The 12,577-nt window shown below is 38.1% G+C and overlaps 2 protein-coding genes across 2 annotated transcripts in view; one reads left to right on the top strand and one right to left on the bottom strand.

Moving 5' to 3' along the window:
• antxr1d (ANTXR cell adhesion molecule 1d) overlaps window positions 1–12,577 on the bottom strand; it is a 152,898-nt gene that overhangs the window by 89,169 nt on the left and 51,152 nt on the right. The gene's annotated exons all lie outside the window — the stretch shown is intronic.
• The window catches only part of rrp12 (ribosomal RNA processing 12 homolog), a 30,590-nt gene that overhangs the window by 9,406 nt on the left and 8,607 nt on the right, over window positions 1–12,577 (top strand). The window contains exons 12-25 of the mRNA XM_080036866.1: window positions 572–669; window positions 1,099–1,213; window positions 2,067–2,209; window positions 2,590–2,711; window positions 3,133–3,197; window positions 4,005–4,167; window positions 4,682–4,836; window positions 5,441–5,508; window positions 5,636–5,729; window positions 6,553–6,711; window positions 7,124–7,204; window positions 7,289–7,394; window positions 7,668–7,775; window positions 8,444–8,601. Coding sequence (XP_079892992.1) covers window positions 572–669; window positions 1,099–1,213; window positions 2,067–2,209; window positions 2,590–2,711; window positions 3,133–3,197; window positions 4,005–4,167; window positions 4,682–4,836; window positions 5,441–5,508; window positions 5,636–5,729; window positions 6,553–6,711; window positions 7,124–7,204; window positions 7,289–7,394; window positions 7,668–7,775; window positions 8,444–8,601 — 1,635 coding nt within the window. The remainder of the gene's footprint in view (window positions 1–571; window positions 670–1,098; window positions 1,214–2,066; window positions 2,210–2,589; window positions 2,712–3,132; window positions 3,198–4,004; window positions 4,168–4,681; window positions 4,837–5,440; window positions 5,509–5,635; window positions 5,730–6,552; window positions 6,712–7,123; window positions 7,205–7,288; window positions 7,395–7,667; window positions 7,776–8,443; window positions 8,602–12,577) is intronic.

The following is a 12,577-nucleotide window of genomic DNA, read 5'->3' as shown; positions in this document are numbered from 1 at the left end:
CTATTGGCCTATAATAATAAAAAAACACCACCTTAACTATGTTTACAGTTTAAAAATGTTTTTAATGAAATGCAAACCTCAGTGAATCATTTGCTCTTGTTTCTCTGTCCTGAGATTCACACAGACTGAGCAGTCTTGTTTAAATGTTACGAATTGAGCTAATAAAGATTTTTTTTGCTGCAGAAGTTATCTCAGTTAATTTTTGTTATCTAATTTGATAATAAGGTGATTGTATGCAGAATGCTCGTGCCAAAACCGCTTACAGTGGTTTTGTACAGATAAATAAATAAATATTAGCAGGTTCTCAATAGTATTTCAATTTCTGTCCCCTAGGGGGGGCATGACAGAAAATAATTGAGAACCACTGGGTTACACAATGAGAGTGTTTTGGGGAAACATTTGCATGCTGAGAGTATTCAAAACAATGGTGTCTTAACTCACACTTTTTTTAAAATGTAAAGTAAAAACCTTCCCATTTTTAGCGAGAACGTTGTAGTGTTAACGTAGCTTTCATTTTTTTACTGTGTATTCAGGGTCCTTATTGATGATGTATGTGTGTTTCCCTGCCCAGACGTTGGTGACTGAATGCGTGGGCCCTCACATGGAGGAGATGGGGCGTATCACCACCACAATGTCAGGGAACCCCTCATATTTCTGCAAAATGTTCCGGTAAGTTCACTCAATGTTTCTACCAAGCTGCCCCCTGTTTTTATGATCTCTATGGAAACGTTATGAGTGTGTGTGTGTGTGTGTGAATGTGGTAAGATATGTAAAGCGCTTTGGGGCTGAGAGAATCGGCTAAAAAGCGCTATATAAGTCAAGACCATTTACCATTTTACCATGTAATGTATGAAAAATAATGTCATTTTCCCTTTTGGTTAAAAAGAAAAGCACTAAATGCCGACGAGGGCTGCAAACAATAAGTGTGTGTGTGTGTGTGTGTGTGTGTGTGTGTGTGTGTGTGTGTGTGTGTGTGTGTGTGTGTGTGTGTGTGTGTGTGTGTGTGTGTGTGTGTGTGTGTGTGTGTGTGTGTGTGTGTGTGTGTGTGTGTGTGTGTGTGTGTGTGTGTGTGTGTGTGTGCGTGTGTGTGTGTTGCAGTATTGTAGAGGAGGGCTTGTCCTACCGTTTCCATGCTGCCTGGCCGTTTGTGCTGCAGGTTCTGGGATGTTTCTACAGAGTCGCAGGGAAACAAGCTCACTCCATCATGATCAAGGTAAAGGCCTTATTACATTCTGAAAGATATACTCACCAAATAAGAAGTTTACCGGTATTTGACTATTTCTCCTTATATTTAAACAAAATACAACGTACTATAAATATAATAAATAATATAAAATCTGTTTAAAAAAAAAAAAGCACTTTTGAACTGGTATAAGTTCCCCACACACACCAAAAGAAAATGTTGAAAAATAACAAAAAAAAATAGTTTGCACAAAATTAAACAAGGTGTTTTTATTTCGTCAGACGATATACATATTATCAAATTGCACAGCTGTATTTTTTTTACATCAGACCCAGTTTGCCTGAATCTCTCCCTGTCCTGTAGCCATATCGCACAGCCATATTATATATAAATATAAGAGATCCCATTTTGTCCTATACTCACCATATTATATCCCTTTACCCTCCCAGTCCCTTCAGTCGCTGTCAGACCTCATAGTTTGAGTAGAATTAACATTTTGGTTTTATAATATTAACTAATGACAACATTTCTACCAAATTCACAATAGGGGGGCGCCCTTAGCTCAGTTGGTAGGGCGTCCCCCCCCCCCATGGGCCTTGGCCAGCAGTGGACCCGGGTTCGATTCCAGACCGCGGTTGTTCTCTGCATGTCACTCCCCTCTCTGCCCCATTTCAACTCTGTCTCTACACTGTCAATAAAGCATAAAAATGCCCAAAAAAATATTTAAAAAAAATTCACAATAGGAATATTGTCATTAAGGGCATTTCCTAAAGTAATGTAGAGATGAAGATTTAAGAAAATTCCAGACTGGTCTCTTAATTTTGTCCGGAGCGGTAGATAAAAGAGACACTACTCACCCTGTTATATTCCTGTTCCCTCCCAGTCCCTTCAGTCGCTGTCCGACCTGCGCTCCACTCCTCACTTCCCCTTCAGTGGAGAGCTGGACCTGGCTGTGGGAGGAGCTGTGGAGAGCATGGGACCAGAGGTGGTGCTGGGGGCCGTGCCGCTCAACATCACCGGATACGAGTGAGTCAACATCACATATACTTTATAACACTGTTTAGAAGTCTATATATATATATATATATATATATATAGTCTTTATCTAAGTGATAGAGGGACCCGTTTCCTGCACATTATCCTGCTTATAACACGGCCACTAACTAAATAAATAAATGACTTGCAGCTAAATATGGATTTGGAAGTTATACTAGTTTTGACAGGAGTCTATTTAGACATTATCCATGACCTTAAAGTTGTGTTAAAAAGTATTCCATTGTTTTTTGAAGGAGTAGTATCCACGGTTTGATATGAGAGGAAGTGATGGATCAGAACACTGTCTGTAGGTCTGTAGCAACAGTAAAATGGTTTAACTGACTGTGTGTTTATGTTTCTCCCTCCTCCAGTGATGACCTGGAGTTCCCTCGCAGTTGGCTGATGCCAGTGATACGTGACCATGTGAAGAACACTCACCTGGGCTTCTTCAACTCTTACTTCCTGCCTCTGGCCACCACACTCAAACAGAGAGGTAAACCAAGAGCGCCTAATCCACTTAAAGCCCCTCTGAAACAAAATACACAAAATCCTTCTAACTATGTAATATGTGGAGTTAGTTGCATGATAGTAGTAAAGCATCTGAAAAGAGTTATAGGCATATTTATCAATCTAAATTAAAGATATTGTCATTTAAGTTTGATAAACTTTACAGAAATTAGATTTTAGATGAGGCGGGCTATACTCTGGTTCTTATTACACTATAAGTATTTTTGAACCAATCATGGCAGTTGTCTATTCATCAACATTTAATTTTAATCAGGTTTTTGTAAAAGACACTCATCTCTGATATAAAGGACAGGCTTTTACTGTTGTGGACCAGGTTAACAGAGGTTTTAACGGTCGCTTGGTTTGATTTTTCTGTGTATAAACTGTTCTGTGTCTTTGTGTTGCAGCTGAAGAGTTGCAGCAAGGTGGACAGAAACTAGAGGCTAAAGTCTACCAGACGCTACAGCTACAGGTAGCGCTACATTCACTCAACTCTAACTTCTTCTTAGTGCCACTGTACCAGTGAATGAGTTGGATTTGATTTGATTCAATTTATTTCAGACATATCAAACATACAAAACAAAATGAAAAGCATGGAAATACAATAAACAAAAATTATGTTTTCACAACAAAAATAAATAAATAAAAGAAAACAAGTTATTTGTATTGCTGAGATATGCCTGAAAAGGAGCAGGAAGAAGTATACACTTACAGTTGTATTTTTTATTTTATCTATTTAGCAGAGCATGTCTGTACAGGGCTCCCATGGTCTTTAGATTAATGTAAAAGTTATGAAATTTGAAATTAAATGTTTTTTTCCAGACCTCGAAATGGTTTGGAAATACCAGAATTTTTGGGGAAAAGTTTTGAATTTACACAATTTTTCTTCGCTTGTGTTTAAAATATGCTCATAAAAACGTTATGTGAAATAGTTCCTTGACTTGCTATTGTTTGAAAATCTTGCCTATCCTCAAGAATGCCTGGGAAGTGCATGTTTGATAATGTATGGCTTTCGAACACCAAATATAATACATGGCTCAAGAGAAACGGGGCCGACCTACTGAAATAAGGTTTGGTAAAGTAGGTTAAATTGTCATGGAAAAGTTATTAAAATGTATTGTTTAAACTGTGTGAGACCCCTGTGTGTTTGTTCCCCTCAGACAACATGCCATGGACTTCATTACACAAGTCTTTTATATATATTCTTTATGTAAGGGATGTTTTTATTGTTAAAAATGTGTGAGAACCCTTTCTGTGTGTGTGTGTGTGTTCCCTTCAGATCTGGACGATGCTTCCTGGGTTCTGCACCTGTCCCGTAGACCTGCTGGCCTCGTTTAAAGGCGTGGCCCGTGTCCTAGGCAACGCTGTGAACGAACGGCCCGACCTCAGACTGACTGTCTGTCAGGCCGTACGCACCATCATCAACAAGAGCTGCACTACTGGTAGGAAGATGGAGTCTGTCTGTCTGTCTGTCTGTCTGTCTGTCTGTCTGTCTGTCTGTCTGTCTGTCTGTCTGTCTGTCTGTCTGTCTGTCTGTCTACATCTCAATCACTCACTCACTCACTCACTCACTCACTCACTCACTCACTCACTCACTCACTCACTCACTCACTCACTCACTCACTCACTCACTCACTCACTCACTCACTCACTCACTCACTCACTCACTCACTCACTCACTCACTCACTCACTCACTCACTCACTCACTCACTCACTTACTCACTCCGTTTTGGACAGCTTGCTACACCAACAAAGCAGTGAAAGAAAATACGTGTGACACTTGCCTATTTTGGTCCCTTTCCGAACTTTTGACAGTGGGAAACGGAAATAAATGCATCCCGTACCGAAACAAACTGCTCAATATAAAAATGGCGTCTGAAAATCTACAGCATCTTCATAATCTTAAATGGCGTTATTCAATCTAAACCCTTGTTGTGTCCTTGTTTTGTCTACAGAGGAGGAGAAAACTGAAGTCGGTAAATTCGCCAAGAACTTCCTCCCGATCTTCTTCAACGTGTACAGCCAGCAGCCTGCGCCCGGGGAGTCCGGAGCCTACAGGATGGCCATACTGGATACCATCAAGATCTACCTCACTGTCACGGACACAGAGGTCAGATCAGTTTACTGGCATATTTAGTGATTTTTTTCTTCATATAAGGGCCTTTTTTAACTTATAGATATCATCATGAAACTTTGCCAGTTCTTTACGTACATTAAAAGAATAGTTTTTCGGGGGGCGCCCTTAGCTCAGTTGGTAGGGCGTCCCCCCCCCCATGGGCCTCGGCCAGCAGCGGACCCGGGTTCGATTCCAGTCCGCGGTCGTTCTCTGCATGTCACTCCCCTCTCTGCCCCATTTCAACTCTGTCTCTACACTATCAATAAAGCATAAAAATGCCAAAAAAATATCTTAAAAAAAAAAAAAAAAAAAAAATAGTTTTTTGTATTGCAAGTTTTTCAGAAATCTTTGATAAATATACACATTTGGCAATTTCTAACTGACGATGAAAATATTTTAATTTCATAATAAAAACAAATATCTAGATGTTGGATAAAGCCAGAGCTAAAATCTTTATTTTATTTTTTAAAACATATTAGAGCAACTGTTTTGGATGCAGCCATCTTTTCATTTTATAAATCCGAAAAATACTATTCATTACTATAATTGTAACAGGCCTCATCTCTTGTGTCTCACTAATCTAAACGCTCCTCCTCAGATGGTTTGCACGTTCCTGCAGAAAGCCACAGACAGACTGAGCAGCGCAGACACCAACGAGTTCACAAGGTAGGATATGAATATGAGTCTATATTTGTATAGAATAATGTTATCAATCAATCAATTTCTTATTTAATATAAAATCAATATCGGGATATTTAGTCTGTTTATTTTTATAAATTTATTTTTATTTCAGATTGTCTATGATGGACCTGGTGGTTACCATGGCGCCCTCTGTGGATGAGGTCACTATGACTAAAACCTTTGAGCTTATCAGACCATCTTTGGAGGTAAGGGGGAAACACAGTGTTCTTAATGCATGTGCAGTTTTTATTTATTTTTATTAAAAGCTATTAAAGGTGTAGTCTGTGAAGGCAAGGGATGTTTTTCTGAAGAAGAAGAAGTACTATAGAATAAATAACTAAATGCATCTTCACCTCATCACTTGATATTGTGGAAAGACTTGAGGCAGTGGTGGATGATGCCATCTTTACTAACTATAGCTTCTTGTCCTTGAAGGCCACCGTAGCTTCTGTAAATTCTCATAAAGTGAGAGGTAGACATGGAGCATAACAATTTAGATTTTTCACCACACTAGATGACACCAAAATATCTTCAATATTACACACTGTACCTTTAAACCCCAAGTTTATTTCACCTGTTGGAAGACCAAGAAGAAGAAGAGTACTATAGAATAAATAACTAAATACATCTTCACCCTCATCACTTGATATTGTGGAAAGACTTGAGGCAGTGGTGGATGATGCCATCTTTAGTAACTATAGCTTCTTGTCCTTGAAGGCCACCGTAGCTTCTGTACATTCTTATAAAGGGAGGGGTTAGCAACGGAGTGTTGACATCTAGATTTTCCTCCACTATATATATAGAGATTGATAGATAGATGGATGGATGGATAGATAGATGGATAGATGGATAGATGGATAGATAGATAGATAGATAGATAGATAGATAGATAGATAGATAGATACATACATACACAGACAGACAGATAGATAGATAGATAGATAGATGGATAGATGGATAGATGGATAGATGGATAGATGGATAGATAGATAGATTTCTTGTTAACTTATGTGTGTGTTTGTATGTCAGTCGAAGGAGCCGGGCATGCAGAAGAAGGCCTACCGCGTGCTGGAGGAGATGTGTGGAGGAGAGAGAGACGAGTGTCGCTCCTTCGTCGTGGCGAATCTGGAAACTCTGAAATCTGTTCTACTGGAGACTCTGAAGAACGCCTCCTCTCCTGCTAAGAGGGTGAGACGGACGCTGTGAAAGGAAATACAATAAAGCAGATACAATACATGGGATTGTTAACCAGTTTTAAGTCTCCGTGCTGGCGATAGCGTTTGAGGGATTTTTTTTTAATCAAATTTGCTACAAACACAAAAAACAAAAACACTTTCACTCATGGATACACTGATTTGCATTTTGGCGGTCAAAGGTCAACGTCACTTTGTTCTTGAATCTTGTGAGCACAGTAATTAGGAATGTATTGATGAGTATTTGTCATATTGTAGCTTCTTGGGACTGTCTTAGCATTGCATTTAACCAGAAAATGTTCTTTAAAGTTTTTTTAAAGCATGTGAACGCTTTTCTATTAAATGTTTTGCTCTTTTTGTCCTGTTCAACTGTACTTTAACTGTCTGTCTGTTTTTCTTTCCCTCAGCCGAGACTGAAGTGTCTGATCCACATCGTGAAGAGACTCAGTGAAGAACACAAAGAATTCATCACAGCTCTGCTGCCAGAGGTACAGACATAAACTAGGGCTGGCAAAACACACAAACACAGATATTATTTGATCATTTACATGAGGTTTTTCTCTCTCTTCCAGGTGATTATCTGCACCAAGGAAGTAGCAGTTGGAGCTCGTAAGAACGCCTACACTCTGCTGGTGGAAATAGGAAACGCTTTCATCCGCTTCTGTGGCAACAAAAAAGGTAAATGCACTAGTGTGTTTGTGTATGGGTGTCTCTGTCTTTCTGTGTGTGTGTCTGTGTGTCTATCTGTCTGTGTGTCTGTTTGTCTGCCTGTCTGTCTGTCTGTGCGTGTCTGTCTGTCTGTCTGTGTGTGTGTGTGTGTGCGTGTGTCTGTCTGTCTTTCTGTCTGTCTGTCTGTCTGTCTGTCTGTCTGTCTGTCTGTCTGTCATTGTGTGTGTGCTCAGTCTGCTCTTTATAAAGGCTTTAAACCCTAACCCTCCCTGTCTCCTCCAGATGCGATGGATGAATACCTGATGTTGGTTTACGCTGGTCTCACCGGCTCTGTTACCATGATCACCTGCACTGTGCTCGCTCTGACCAGACTCATGTTTGAGTATAAAGGTGAGTCTTAGGGTTGGGGCGATGTGTACCAAACTGGACATTATATTTTTTTTTATTATTACATTTATAAACAAGGAAATACATCCGTGAAAACTGTAATTATTAAGTCTCAAACTGCTTCGGACTTGCTGAAGTTAGAACACGAATATCTACTACAGCGCGTCAACGCCTGGTTTTCAAAATAAGATGTTAAAACAAATGCAAAGGCTTGTTTTCAAGAAGCGATTTCTAAAAGTACCTCAGGATACCTTAACTGATGGTCTTTTTAATCATACAATAAAGACTAGCTCTTGATTTGCTAAAGCAGGGGCAAACCACGTCGGACAATTTTTTTTTGTTTAACTGCAAAAGCGCAATAAGCTGTTTTATTTTGAAGGAATCCATAGTTCATGCAAAAGATTTAACTAGGGGCGCTCCGGTGTTGTAGTGGATAGAGCGCGTACCATATTGGCTCCGGCCTTCGTTGCAGTGGTCGCAGGTTCAAATCCGACCCGTGGCCCTTTACAGCAGGTCATCCCCCCTCTCTCTCTCTCTCTCTCTCTCTCTGTCTCCCCATTTCAACTCTGTACTATCTAATAAAGCTTGAAAATACCCAAAATATAATCTCAAAAAGAAAAGAAAAACAGATTTAACTAACAAACGGAAACTCTCTTTTCTCTCTCCCTCAGACTCCATAGAGACCAGCACCAGAGAGCAGCTGCTTCAGAACATCAGCGTTCTTCTCTCCTCTCGGACCAGAGAGATCGTTAAAGCCGCTCTGGGCTTCATCAAGGTCATTCTGTTCATCATGGACCCAAAGATGTTAGCCTCACACGCCACTGTCATAGTAAGTTACACTGTAGACACTGGAGGCTACTAAAGCTCCGGAAAAAATGAAGAGACCACTCCAAATGTTCAGTGTCTCTTGTTTTTTTTTTTTGAAAAATGTATTTATTGAGTTTTAATTTTTTGACAAAAGAAAAGAAAAAACACCAAAAACAGACTTAATAAAATAAAATAAAATAGTACAATATAAAGTAAAAATAAAAATACATATAAAAAATAATATATATATATACGCATACATGGATACCGACATATTACATTATGAGAAAAAGTATGTAAATGTACACATACACCCATATATAAATGCTTAGATAAATAATAAGTAAACAGAAATATTACATTTTAAAAAGGACATTCAAATGAGAATAAAGAAAAAAGAAAAAAAAAAAAAAAAGTAGGTACATTACAATGCATTCCCTATTATCCTCTGCGGGTACTACATAACCTCAAAAGCAGAAGTTGTACTTATCCCTCCTCCACTTCATCGAGCATCTGAGAGAGATCCTTGTCCCTGATGTAGTTAATGAATGGGCCCCATATTACTTTAAACTTCTCTTGTTTGTCCCTGAGTGTATAAGTAATTTTTTCTAGAGGCAGACATAATGACATTTCTTTGAACCACTGTCTAATACTTGGTCTCCCATTGCTTTTCCATGTTAATGCGATCAATCTTTTGGCCTGTAATAGGCAAATGTTTACAAAATTCTGTTTTCCACTACTTATATTATGTTTCTTTGGATAGATGCCTAGAATAAAAAGTTTAGGTTCTATTATTATTTGGATTGATAGAATGTCCTGAATTATCTTTCCAACTTCATTCCAGAATTCAATTATTTTCGGGCACTTCCATATACAATGAATAAGTGTTCCCTTGTCGTCCCCACATCTTGTGCACAAATCTGGAATATTGGGATTAAATTTATTTAGTTTTTCTGGTGTAATATATACTCTCATTAACCAGTTGTATTGCAGCAATTTTAACCTTGTATTGGCAGTTTGAGACTGAGCATTCTTACATGCAACAATCCACTCTTCATTGGTAATTTCCCTTTGTAGATCACCTTTCCATGAATTTAGTTTAGAATCTGATGATTCAGGTGAATTGTCACTCAAAAGATTATAAATAGCTGAAATAATTTTTTTCTCAAAGGGATTTTTAATTAGATTATTCTCCAGTATAGATAAAGTTGGGATGGTAATGGATTGGTTCTGATAGGATCTAATAAAACTTTTTAGTTGTAAATATTTAAAGAAGTGTTTTTTGGGAATGTTATACATACTTACTAGGTCCTCAAACGTTTTAAAATGACCGTCATTCGGATTATAAATATCCTTCATTTGTTTTATTCCTTTATCAGCCCATAACTTGAACCCACCATCAGCTCTTCCTGGTACAAAATGGTTATTACCCCAAATTGGACTAAACCTGGAAAGAACAGAAGTTTCCTTGTGGTATTTATTTACATCATACCATACCACAATCATGTTCTTAACTATTGGATTTGTTGTCTTCTTTTTAAGGTTTTTAAAAGTATCCGAATATATATATGCAGGTAATGGAATCTTTTCAGAGCCGGATTCAATATCTTTCCATACTGGCGAGTTTTCCGTGTAATAATAATACTTCATAGTTCTTATTTGAGTAGCCCAGTAATACCATAATAGATTGGGGCATTGGAGCCCTCCCCTGTCATACGGTAGGTACATAAGGGACAAACGAAGTCTGGGGCGTCTATTTTTCCAAATAAAATTGCAAAAAAGTTTCTTGAATCTAGGAAAGAAGTCTGAAGGAGGCGGCAAAGGGATATTTTGGAAAAGGTACAATAGTTTGGGCAGAATACTCATCTTCAATATATTAATTCTACCTAAGAGGGAGATTGGAAGTGTTGACCATTTTTCAAGTGATTCACAAGTAGATGCAATAACAGGATTGTAATTGGCTTGAACAATTTCTTCAATTTTGTGAGTGATTTGAATACCTAAGTATGTGAAACTGTTGACTGAGTTGAATTGACTTACGCTAGTCGGAGGGTTATTCCTATCATTCAAATTACACAATAAAATGGAGGATTTGGAGGTGTTAATTTTGTAACCTGATATATTGCCAAATCTTTTAATAAGGTCCATAAGCGCTGGAACAGATATATCCAATTTTTTTAGAAAAATAATGACATCATCAGCATAAAGAGCCAGACGGTGTTCGACTAGACCTGTACATATGCCTGAGATCAGTGAGTGATGTCTTATTGCAATTGCTAAAGGCTCAATTGCAATCGTAAATAATAACGGCGATAATGGGCAACCCTGTCTACAACCCCTGTTAATTTGAATTGGTTTGGATAGATTATTATTAGTAACAATTTCTGCATATGGCTCTCTATATAAAAGTTTCACCCAATTACAAAAATTATTCCCAAGCCCGAACCTATCGAGTACTTCAAACAAGAATGCCCATTCCACCCTGTCAAACGCCTTCTCTGCGTCTAGTGACAGGAAGGCTGTATCTGGTATCTCTCTCTGGTTATGTAGAATATTTAAGACTCTTCTTACATTATGAAACCCCTGACGACCTAAAATAAATCCGTTTTGATCTCCATTTATTATTCCCGGTAATAAATTCTCTAATCTTTTTGCTAAAATTTTACACAGTATTTTTAAATCAGAATTTAGGAGACTTATTGGCCTAAGATTCTCACATTTATCATTTGTCTTTCCAGGTTTAGGAAGAAGTGTGATCAAAGCACCCCTTAAGGAGGGAGGAAGAATGCCTTCCTGAAAAGATTCAATAAACATTTCGAGGAGGGGCGCCTTTAACTTAGATTCAAACTTCTTATAAAACTCAATGGGCAGGCCGTCCGGACCAGCAGCCTTCCCAGATTTCATGCCTTTAATTGCCAAAGAAATTTCTTCTAGAGTTATATTTTCCTCCAAAGCCACCCTCTCCTCCTCCAAGACTTTAGGAATGTTTAAATTGCTTAAGAACATACTTTGATCTGATATTTCCGAATTTCTTTCTGAGCTGTACAATTTTGCATAGTAGTCTCTAAATGCCACATTAATTTTAATAGGGTCAATAATATCATCAGCGCCATGCTTTTTCAGTACAGTAATAGCTCTTTCAGTTTGAAGTTGTTTTATGCGCCAGGCTAAAATTTTTCCTGGTTTTTCCCCTTGGTCAAAAATAGTTTGTTTGAGTTTTAAAAGATTAGCTGTAGCTTTGGCGGATGAAATTTCATTATATTGAGTTCTTAGCAGAAGTAGTTCTTGGTGTAATTTAGGACAGGTGTTTTGAAAGTATTTGGTCTCCACAATCTTAATTTTTGACTCTAACAGTGCCAGCTTTTGTTTAGTTTTTTTTAATTTGGAACTTGTAAAATTAATGATCTGACCCCTAATAAAAGCTTTAAAAGCTTCCCACCTGGTACTAGCAGATGTTTCAGACCCATTCACTGTGAAATATAAATCAATTTGAGTTTCAAGAAAAGAGATAAGGTCTGGGTCCCTCAGCCACTGTTGCTTTACTCTCCATCTAGGTGGATCCTTTTTCAGCCCTGGATCTACATATTTTAAGCTATTTGGGGCGTGATCTGAGACCAGTATACTGTCATAAGTACAGTCCTTGATCTTAGACATCAGACTTGCGGAAACAAGAAAATAATCAATTCGGGAGTATGATTTATATGTGCTGGAGAAACATGAATAAAATGCCACATCAGGATTCCTATCTCTCCACACATCTCTTAGATTTAATGATTTGATGAAATGATGAATAATATTCCTACTTCTATTATGAGTCTTGTCTATATGCGAAGATCTGTCTATATGGGGGTCCAGTGTACAATTGAAATCACCTGCTATTATATATTGACCATTAAGGGATGATAGTGTATAGAACAAGTTATTGAAAAATGTGGGGTCATCATTATTGGGCGCATAAATATTAACCAAATTAAGCACTTCTGACAAAAGTGTCCCTT

The sequence above is a fragment of the Ammodytes marinus genome (assembly GCF_949987685.1).
Source record: "Ammodytes marinus genome assembly, chromosome: 11".
Taxonomy (NCBI): domain Eukaryota; kingdom Metazoa; phylum Chordata; class Actinopteri; order Uranoscopiformes; family Ammodytidae; genus Ammodytes; species Ammodytes marinus.
Note: the sequence above shows the minus strand (reverse complement) of the source record. Positions and strands in the feature narration are given on the sequence as shown.